Consider the following 11,680-nt stretch of genomic DNA (forward strand, 5'->3'; position numbering starts at 1 on the left):
CGACCATTCGCAAAACCCGTGAGTGCAAGTGAGATAGCATGCTTGCAGCTGTCAAACGTATGAATTCTTTGCACTAGTAACTCAAAAATAAAGTTTAAAAGACAATAGAAGAATGTAATGTATGGCACAAACATTTTTATTAATTGTGATATATGAATGATGCAATAAAAACAACGGGCAAATTTCCCAAAATCACGGCTCATCACCACAAAGATATAACATAAAGTATATACATTTCCAACCCAATGAAAACATGATTTCAAAAAATATAATTTTGGACAGTACCCGTATAAGTAAGTTACAAATACCATTTTAAATATATATTGTCTACTATAAATGAAAAGGAATTTTCGACACTCGATAAATAATCCTATATTAAAACACATAATTCAGACGCTTACCCGATATTAATTTATATTATGAAACATTCATATATTAAAAGATATTGTATATAACTCATCTATATATTGGTCTCAATATAATTTTAATATCTACTTAATCAAATTAAAGTGAGCAACTTACGTTTATTGAAAAACTACTGACTGTTAGCGAATTATAGAACACAGGTAATACAAAGACAAATGTTTGTAGCTTCGAATATGTTTAAAATTTTATAGCAATAGTTAAGAGTGTAAATAATGAGGGTCTGAAACGTCACAATCCATACTAATATTATAAATGCGAAAGTAACTGTCTGTCTGTTACTCAATCACGCCTAAACTACTGAATCAATTTGCATGAAATTTGGTATGGAGATATTTTGATACCCGAGAAAGGACATAGGTTACCTTTTATTGCGAAATATGTACCACGGGCGAAGCCGGGGCGGACCACTAGTGGCAAATATTTTAGACGCTTTCTTATATCAGTACTACATAAGTGTATGCATTTATATATTAAGACAGTATTTTATCTGTTTCTCTACGAATATTGTTCACATGCAATAAGATTTGACTTTATTTAATAATAAAAAAAGAAATGGTCGTACTCAAAATAGTTCATACACACAAATTTTGATATTTGCTTTCGTAAGTATATTTTTTCTAGTGGTTATTTCTATTCCGAATATTTGCCACATAGGTATATACAGTTTTTCAATCAGGCAACATTAAAACAAAGGCAGAAATTGAGCGAAAAAAAAACATTTAGCACCATACAATAATTCCTTCAGTTCAAATTAATATGAAAATAAATAAAAAAACACAACTGAGATTTTCATGCAGTATCGAGATCTATACATATAAGACACATAATAATAAATGCCTTTATTATTTAAAACAATATTTGCAATAAAAACAGTATAAGAATTGGTCGGAATTATATTGTCAGTCGTTATTTCAAAAGATGTAGCAACACTGAGCATTCTAGACGTATCTATGATAAAAATTGGTAACCTAAAATGGCATTTATTTTAATACGTTTATAGTTAAGCCTCCTTGCGTGGTTATTGCGCAGTTTTAAAATTCTTACGTCATATTAAAAATTATAATAGTTTTAACAACCATAGACACCTCATAAAATCCTTATAACCATAGATAAATACTTCAAAAATAAAGATTAATATATCGAGCATGATACCAGCAAATATTCACAAAAAATAACTCAAATTATACAATTTTACAAAAACAAGGTTTCATAGACTACATGATTTAGATTAAGGCCTTCCATAACCATTATTCATTATGATACATAATATCAGATACGAAAAAAATAACAATTTAATTTGTTTGAATACAGTTATTATGAATCTATTTTATTGAAAAATTGGAAAAATTCCATATGGGTATTTTGTTTTAGGCCTGTTTATCGAATTAACAGCAATCAAAAATGTATTTGACCAAAGACAATCTAGAGTTTGGCGCCAAAATGACGTAAAAAAAATAAATAAAATTAAATACAAATTTTAAATGAAATTGAAGATGTTTATTTTTTATTTTATATAAACATGGCATCTACGCATTGATGGCACCTCAAATACTTGCATTTATCAATAACTGTATGATTTATGAACGCATTAATATAATAAGAAGAGTAATAATAAAGTTTGTCTTGTATTAAACCAATATAATTCCTATATTCTGACAAAACAAAATTTTTAGACGAGAGCGAGCGAAACGCGGCATTTGAATTTCGCGGTTATTTTTGATAAAGTATATATAAGACATAAATAATAATAATTGAAGGTTTACAATAATCACTACATAGTATATGTATGCTTAAATCTTTATAACTACGCAAGGGATTTTGATGCGGTTTTTTTAATAGATAGAGTGATTCAAGAGGAAGGTTTTAGTATATAATTTATTATGTTTTAGACAAAGCGGGCGAAGCCGCGGGCGGAAAGCTAATTTTTGATAAAGTATATTTATGACATAAATAATAATAATTGAAGGTTTACAATAAAGTGATTATAATCATAATAATGCCTTTTTATACTGGACATTATTCAAAAATCTCAACAAATAAAATTTATTTTTTCGTTTGTGATATTTAAACAAAACAGATAAAATTTCGGGTTTTTGTCAGAATGTAGGTTGAAGTATAAAAATAAGTAAAATCAGTATTGATACGGCAGTGAAGTTAATAGGAATCAATTATATAATAATAAAAAAGAAATATTGTTTATAAATAAATAATTTAGTATCTATTTGGGGCAACGTTTTCCATCGTAATAAATAATAATATCACTTATACATTTAGTTAGTAATAAAAAATATCGGTAAATGTAATTTCATGTTTTCCATTCCAATACATTTGTTAAAATAATACTTAATGAACTTATTCAAAATAGCAATTCCTAACAGACAAGATCTATATACAGTATGACGTGCAGGTATTTCAAAATAATTTATCTCGCGTGGAATACTTAGTAAGAAATGAGTTATTATAAATAAATAAAAAAAAAATCAAGATCTATAAAATAACTCTAATATCAAGATAAAAATATTTTGTAAAACTACCCGCAAAATTATTTTGAAACACCCGCACGGTTAGCGTAGAAAAGTACAAACTATGTGCAGAGAGATTTTTACATAAATTCTCGATATCCCGCCTCAAATACACATCTATTCATATTTACACAAGATTTAAATCTCTAGACGAACCTTCGAGTATAAATAAAAAAAAAACTTATAATAGCCGCGAAACTATTGTACAAGGCTGATAGACCGGGAGATACTGACACAAAATTTCGAGTCATTTGTAACAGGATGGCGGTTCTACAGGGTTCTTAGTAAGCAATGACAAAAAGAAAAATGATGGTGTGAACGCTGGTACGGGTGGCTTAGTCGCGTGGGCGTTTGTCGAACTCGTCGGAAAAATAGCGAAAGTCAAACGATTTGTAACACAAAAATTTTAGAATTTACCGATAGCCCATAAAAAAGTAGTAGGCGGTAGTGTCATGCCATACTTTTCCGGTGTGACTTACAGCCCGCCATACCGACGCGAATGTGTTGATTTAAATAAAACAATCATTCAACCATTTGTACCAGGCTAACTTTTGCACAGGTAACTATCGTCGTGCAGCCATTTACGAAAATCGCCATGCCATACTTTTCGGACGATTCCAAATGGTCGCCATACCGCCGAAAATCTGCAAAAAATTTTTATTTCGCCAAACTTTTTGTACCAGTATTGCATTTGGATTTTTGGAGAGTATTTGATAAAATGTGACCATTATTATATTTGCCATACTTCTAGTAGGGGGAAAAAGTGCTGTCATACTTGAAAACTTAATTTATTATTAATTTATATAAGTGAAGATTTCCAACACATAGATCTTTGAAATTTTGTATTTATATTTGTTGATCCTCAAACTTACAGGAAAAATAAGTGCCATACTGTTACAAATCGTTTGACTTTCGCTATTTTCCGACGAGTTCGACTAACGTCCACGCGACTAAGCCGCCGGTACCAGCGTTCACGTCATCGTTTTTCTTTTTGTCATTGCGTACTAAGACCCCTGTAGAACCGCCATTCTGTTACAAATGACTCGAAATTTTGTGTCAGTATCTCTATATACACACACAGACTGCAAATTTGGAAACTCTTTTAACACCATTGTGTGCAACTACCCTACAAATTCAAATAAAAAAAAACGCAAAAGCGTATGGGTTTTTTTAATGATATTACGTATAAAAGCCATGTACAAAGTTTCTTTAGGACGTGCGCGTTAAATAAAAATTCGATTACAGCGACATCTAACGATTTAAATCTCCGATTTAAAAATAAATCGATATTATACTGATTATGATACAATAACATGTAGCTCAGATGTTCCGTGGTGTGGACTCGTGAAGCGTGATTCAACATTGTTTTAGCATCTCTGTTCGGAGCCTGAAAATTTTATAAACACTTTAAGTCTCAATAGTAACATTAAACTAATAAAATAATATATAAAAACACTCAAGGTTGAATGATGATAAAAACCTTGCAGATAAAAAAAATCAACTCAAAAATCAAATAAAGAACCATTTTTAAAGTGGGAGTCGAGCACGCTTCAACCACAGTAGGCAAAACGAACAGTACGGAAACTACACACAAAACGTTCGAAACGGCTCGCGTACACAAGCGTTCGCACTTTGCAGCGGTGCGGTGTTATCTCACGAGTGATCGTGTATAAATTCTTTTTAAAAACAACATAACAATGTGCAGTACATTTGTTCATCAAATGACAAGTTAATTGTTTACAACAAAGAGCGTGTCAGATGTGAAAATTCTATGCCAAGATCCAAAGATACCCAAATCGTCGACTTACTCCATGACGTGATGGTTTTATCATGACGCGAATTTCAAATTTTACTCTCAACGCGTCAATTCACTTCAAAAAAATAAGTGTAATAATAAACAGTTCTAAGAATCTTTTGCGTAATTTTACTATTTTCTGTAAATCTACTCTATCATTATAAAATGAAATAAACCAAACTTTTTGCTAAAATTGTAGTCGCGTCACACTTCTAATGAAAAAAAAGAAAAAAAAAATAGCTTTTCAAAATGTTTTCGCTTTTTTCACGATTCCTATCGAGTTATCGTTACATACACACCGGGCCACTAGCTGGGCGGCGGCGGGTCGCTGACGACGACCTGCACCACGTAGCCGGGTTACCGCTACATACTACACACAGCTCACCGGGCCACTAGCTGGGCAGCGGCGGGTCGCTGACGACGACCTGCACCACGTAGCCGGGCTACCGCTACATACTACACACAGCTCACCGGGCCACTAGCTGGGCGGCGGCGGGTCGCTGACGACGACCTGCACCACGTAGCCGGGCGTGATGCGCGCGTCCTCCAGCGGCAGGCGGTCGCCGAGCAGCTTGCCGCCGTAGAACCAGCGCTGCCGCCACACCTCTATGCCCTCTTGTGCCTGCACACGAGTACGAGTCACCCAATGCAATACAATAAATCTTGTGTCACAATGTTTGTCCTCAATGGACTCCTAAACCACTTAACCGATTATAATAAAATTCGCACACCATGTGCAGTTCGATCGAACTTGAGAGATAGGATAGTTTAAACATGTAGGTACCACGGGCGAAGCCGGGGCGGACCACTAGTAATATAATAAAAATAAGTATGTATTTCGATAAAAAGTCCTATCATAATAAAATAACTGAAATATTAAGAACAACCTCCGCGATCGACATTGTACTAACGTGTCACACAGCGACGCAGTATAAACATTGAACAGTATGGAAAGCTTCTACAACGTCAACGGGTCACTCACAGTAACATGTGCATCAACGATTTAATCGTTCGTCGATGTGTTGTCAGTAGTAAATGCCGCATTTAAAAAGAAACATTTATTTGTAAACTAAATATATTTTTGTATTGAACTAATGTTTTAAATAAGTAGATAAAATATCAAAAATATGTTATATTGCGTCAAAGGTGCCACAATATACAGATACAACCAGTAGAGAAACTTCATACAAAAATAAATTGTAATGGTGCTTAAATAAATATATTATAGACTTGGTTACCATACTGTTCGATATTTATACTGTGACAACTACACATACTTTTTTTACTAAGCTCTCGCTGTTACGTAATAAATTCAATTGTTTTTCTAAGTGAATCAATAAAATAGTTAACAGTTAAAAACAGGTATATAATTTAAAGGATTGTCTATGATTTTATTCTAAAACTATAATTCGAAGGTTTAAATATTTGGATGATACCAAAACACTATCTTCTATATAAAAATAATGCATTACGCAACCGCATTACTATAACCCTTTTACGCAAAAACAATAATAAAAAATTGAAATAAGTAATGAAATTTTAATAAAATCGCATTGTATACCATAAGAAAATTATTCTTAATAATAATTCTTAAGTCACATAATATCTATATTTAATAAGTATATAATTTAATGCATTTTGTTTGGAGTCTAATCTAAAATCTTCCGCTTTATAATAATTGTACTACCACATTAAAAAAATCACTTACTACCTTATCAAATTATTTCTACAAATATACAATATATTAAGTTTATGTTGTAACTTGTAAGTAACTATGTATATGAGAGAATTATAACAGAGTAGTTGTTATGTGGCTATACCTTTCTATTACAATGTACTCTATGATGTACAACATAATGTCGATATTGAATTGATATGAAATGCATGGGGTTACGGGCCATGCTATTGTTTATATTCCTTGAGTCAGTAGCTCGATGATATAGTCTCGGTACTACCATCGACCGCGCAAGGTGTGCGCACTGAGTCAGACTGAGTGAAACTTTTATTACATCGTCTCAAACTTTTTGGTCTGTGTAGCGCATGTCGCGTGACGGTCGAACCGTACGATAATAATCGTACAAATACGATAATTTTGTGCCTAAGTTTCACTTTTACCGTGGTTTCATAAAACCACACAACATTTTTTTAATATTATTTCACATATCTACTTAATTATAATTAATTATGGAGAGTTATTTAAATTATCCAACATGTATATAGTAATGTTAACAATAACTGACCTGTAACTTAGCCTTGCAATGCGCTATAGTGTGTCTCGATCCAACAGGCAGCATGAGATCCTTGCAAGTGGTGGACAGTCGCAATCGCAACGCCATCTCGGAGCCAGCCTCCACTGGCTCCGAACAGTCTGCGGGGGAATCTCGTCCACTCGCTTCCTTGACCATGTTTATTGGTGCTGATAGGCAGTAGATTGGCACCTGGAGATATAAGAAAAGTTGATGTATAAAGTTGTAGGCAAAAATACTATTATTATTTGTTTTGTGTATGCACAGCGCTATGCAGCTAGTATTAACTAGCAGTGCCCCGCGGTTTCACCCGCATTGCTCCGCTCTTGTTGGCCTTAGCGTGATGATATATTGCCTATAACCTTCCTCGATGAATGGGCTATCTAACACCGAAAGAATTTTTCAAATCGGACCAATAGTTCCTGAGATTAGCGCATTCAAACAAACTCTTCAGCTTTATAATATTAGTATAGATGAATAGGCCAAAACTACTGATTTGCTTTCAAGAATTCTTTCACTTTCACGGAGCCAGAACAAGCAGCTGTAATAACCCTGTTAACATCAAACAAAGATATTTTTTTTTAATTCAAAGTGAATTTTAGTCCTCATTGAGTAATAAATATTATCATTATTCACTGACTAAAAGAACTCCTCTTATCTGTAAGGAATTTGTGAATCAACTTGTTAATGAGTCTCATAATCAGTAAGAACTAAAATCCTTAAAGGACTTAATCTTTACAGTAATTATTGTCTTCTGTATTATTTGCTCAAGTTTAAATTAATAAAATTAAAAAATTTGATTTCCATTAAAAAGCCAAAAGAAAACTTCATATTAGCGAATTACACAATGTCTAAAAGTTTTTATTTTTCACCCAATTTTTTTTGTGTTCAAAGAAATCCATACTAATACATATTATAAATGCGAAAGTAACTCTGTCTGTCTGTCTGTTATTCAATCACGCCTTAACTTGCATGAATTTTGGTATATTTTCATACCTGAGAAAGGACATAGGATTGGTTTTATCCCGGAAATCCCACGGGAACGGGAACTATGCGGGTTTTTCTTTAATGCCGCAGGTGGAAAGCTACTATACTATATATTTTACTTATTATTTTATTTCCATTTATCATTATTCCATATTTTTATCTATTATTAAAATTAAAAAAACAAGTCCTTCAACAATATTATCAAAAGCATTATCAATAAATCCTTTGAACCCAAGGTTACAATAACCATTAACATGACAAATATTGAAACAACCACACTAACCTTGACCGTAAATGCAATGTGGCGAAAAAAAACTTAATTCTTAATGAATCATGTCATTGCGTAACTTACTTACAACACAGTCCGGTGAAAGGATGTTACCTCATATTATATATGGACAGACATTTCGTGTTAAGTTCATTATAACACTATTTTTAAATAAGTTATTGTAATAAATTAGTATAATTGTCATTTTAAATAACTGTGTTTTGTAACTCAACATGAAACAATCATTTCTATCTTAAACTAGTGGTCCGCCCCGGCTTCGCCCCTGGGACATGTTTATGTTTTCTTTCCATAAGAACCATCCCTCATACTTCAAGGAATATTATTAAAAAAAGAATTATCAAAATCGGTCCACCCATTCACGCGTGATGCCGTGACCAAGGAAAACTGGTTTCATTTTTATATATATAGATTTGCTCTATAAATATACTATTATTGTAAGAGAGAATAATTTTGCTATGCCTCAATTTGAACCAACAATTTAATGTGAACAGCTATACAATTTTTTCATAATTAATGACAACAAACAAGGATTTTGTATCAGATTATTTTATAATATAAAATTTGATTGAAACAGTTACTTCAAATCTTTATCAAGGCATGATATCAGTTACTATAAATTTACATTCAAGTGTGCCTACAGAATATTCATTGACCTTTGTTACCCATATATGGTGTGCGGTTTATATGCCAATAAAGCCGTCCATATTAACTTAACACAATAATTAAGCAACTGCCCTTTTGTAGCTTATAATCTTCTTAGATGTACTTATTCGGTTTTTATTGGCTTTAATTAAGAATTTGCTGTATTATTTGCTATTTATTAACTTACCTGATACCTAGTTCCCCATTCATCATAGCATTCTGTGAGGTATCCATTAGGTACAGAAACACTGGCTCCATCCAGTATTGCTTGAGCGAGCTGGAAGTCCATCGCCTCAGCAGCCACCGCAGCGGCCCTCAGCGCGTCCCAGATCTCTTTACGGCCGTCAAACGCCGGCGCCGTGTCCCAGAACTCATCGCGTTTGCTCCTCAATTGCCCCTCCGTCAGTGGCACGTCTGACTTCCATCGTATTGTCTCATGGCACAGGGACTGATTCTTTCGCAGGCCACCTAAAATAAAACTCAATTTAGTCACTTCACGCACGACTCCACGGCGACAGATTCGATCACGTACCTGAATTCGGTCGAGACACTGTGCCCGAGGATTCTTCTATCGGCCCGCTCCTGCTCCTAGTTATTCCTATACAACCACCCATTGTAATTACATTCTTTTATTACCAATTTGTAACATTTACAAAAACATTATAACAAATAACATTTTATCGCCTGTTCGAGTCCTTTTCTGTCAAAAGCTAGCTGTTTACGTTTCGTTTTTACATCGAATCGGTCAATGCAAAATATGTCAGTTCATTTATTATTAAAATATCAAAATGAGACATTCACATATATTTTTTTCAGGAGAATGATGAACAACTAAAATTTCAAAATCTATTTATGGGTAGATAATTTATATAATACAAAATTATATATTAAATTATTTTAATATTCAAGGTTTTATGGAAAACGAAACGTTAATGTTTTTTGACGAATCAGGTTTGACTACAGATAATATTTTATTGAATTGAGTCAAGAATTGAGTAGGTAGTTGCTACCTTTTCTGATCCGGAGGAGATCTTTCTCTTAATTACATTCTGTGATAACCGTAGGTGATAACGTCCTTTGGTTTATTGAAGTGGTAAACAATGATTGCTAAGATATAATAACTATCTAGCGGCAAATTTCTTTAGCGCTGGCCCGAACTTGCGCGGAAGATCTGCAGCACCTGATCATATATACAGTACTCTCATATATTTAGAATTGGGTAAATTATAATTTTAATTATAAAAAGAAATATTATAAACACTTTTTTAAACCTTTGATCGCTTTTAGTTTGACCTACCAATAAGCTCTCCTCCGTTGTCACATTTGTCAGATGTCTAAAATGTCAATCAAAGACATTGACAATTGACATGTAAGTGTAGGTTTCTGTTTATTTGGTGAACCGTGAAAATAGAAAATTAAAGAAAGGAAATTGTTCTTATTTACCCATAGAGTATATTATGTTATACGGTATTTACCTTTGCCTACTAGTATTTTATTCGATAAGGTAATTTATAATACCTGTTTAGTTTTAACACTCCCAGTTACATATTTTTAAACTTTATATCATTGTAGTTAGGTTTGTACTTTATAAATTATTATAATATTAAAAACTTTTGAAGAAGTTGATTCTACATAGACTACTTCAAACGAGATTTGAAAACTTAAGTGGTATACAGACATATTATTATAGTGATTTACCAAAACTAAACAATGACCAATGGAAATATCTGCTTAGACAAGCATAGAGTTGCTTCGGTAAGTGAGAAACTATTAAATAATTTCGTAAATTATTAGATTGTAACTAAACTTTTAAAAAACAAAAATAAAATACTTTCAGATTGAACCAACTGCGTATTACATCTCCGAATTTATATCTGAAGAGGAAGAAAAGAATATAATTAACAACATATACGCAACACCTAAACCAAAATGGACTCAATTGTCTAACCGTAGGCTACAGAACTGGGGCGGAATCCCTCACAATAAGGGCATGATAGCTGAAACAATACCTCCTTGGCTCGATCAGTATTTAGAAAGGATACATAGTTTAAATTTAATGGGGGGAAACAAACCAAACCATGTTTTAGTCAATGAATATACTCCAGGACAAGGCATCCTACCTCATCTAGATGGTTCCCTATTCTACCCAACAATAACAACCATTTCCATAGCCTCTCATATAGTTTTAAATTTCTATGAACCGTTAACAGATAACAAATCTATGCAGCCAGTGTTTTCTTTTTTATTAGAACCAAGGAGTTTGCTAGTGTTACAAGATGAATTATTTAAACATTACCTGCATGGTATAGATGAAGTTAAGCAGGATACAATTGATGATTCTATTTTAAATTTAAATATGTGTTCAAATAGATATAGTAAAGGTTCTGTAGTTGATCGGCAGACTAGAATATCGTTAACTATTAGACATGTCCCTAAAACGACAAAGTTTAAATTGAATATTGGGAAGAGATAGAGCTATAGATATATAGATAATTTATAATATTGTTTTAACTAGTAGCTGTTTATTGGCTGTGTACAAATTTTGATTAAAATTTATATATTTTTACAGAAAGGTGTTTGAATTTTCCTTCCGATTTAAAAGTCATATACAGTTTAAAATTTTCTATTTCTATGAAAATATAAATTTTTTGTTTTGAGAATAATAATAATAACTTGTAATTGAAAATGATAATAGATAAGAATAAAACTGCTTATGAGAAAATTTTAAGCAAAAGGACCTTAAGATTGTCCTAGGTAAATTCTACATTCAAAC

The 11,680-nt window shown here is 32.6% G+C and overlaps 2 protein-coding genes across 2 annotated transcripts; one reads left to right on the plus strand and one right to left on the minus strand.

Moving 5' to 3' along the window:
• Window positions 1-4,022: 4,022 nt before the first annotated feature.
• On the minus strand, window positions 4,023-9,624 carry LOC149483089 (ubiquitin domain-containing protein 2). Its single transcript, XM_089703208.1, has 5 exons — window positions 9,440-9,624; window positions 9,095-9,375; window positions 6,984-7,181; window positions 5,215-5,365; window positions 4,023-4,335 (listed from the first exon to the last, which is right to left on the minus strand). Exons 1-4 carry the CDS (start codon window positions 9,519-9,521, stop codon window positions 5,222-5,224), a joined length of 705 nt encoding a protein of 234 aa, XP_089559334.1. The 5' UTR covers window positions 9,522-9,624; the 3' UTR covers window positions 4,023-4,335; window positions 5,215-5,221.
• A 768-nt stretch (window positions 9,625-10,392) lies between these two features.
• On the plus strand, window positions 10,393-11,500 carry LOC149483090 (putative RNA/DNA demethylase ALKBH6). Its single transcript, XM_089703447.1, has 3 exons — window positions 10,393-10,411; window positions 10,527-10,662; window positions 10,745-11,500. Exons 2-3 carry the CDS (start codon window positions 10,618-10,620, stop codon window positions 11,378-11,380), a joined length of 681 nt encoding a protein of 226 aa, XP_089559573.1. The 5' UTR covers window positions 10,393-10,411; window positions 10,527-10,617; the 3' UTR covers window positions 11,381-11,500.
• Window positions 11,501-11,680: the final 180 nt, after the last annotated feature.

This window comes from Colias philodice, chromosome 14 (assembly GCF_061535455.1).
Source record: "Colias philodice isolate Cphi_HAF_F1 chromosome 14, ilColPhil1 Martin Lab GWU primary, whole genome shotgun sequence".
In the NCBI taxonomy this organism is placed as follows: Eukaryota; Metazoa; Arthropoda; class Insecta; order Lepidoptera; family Pieridae; genus Colias; species Colias philodice.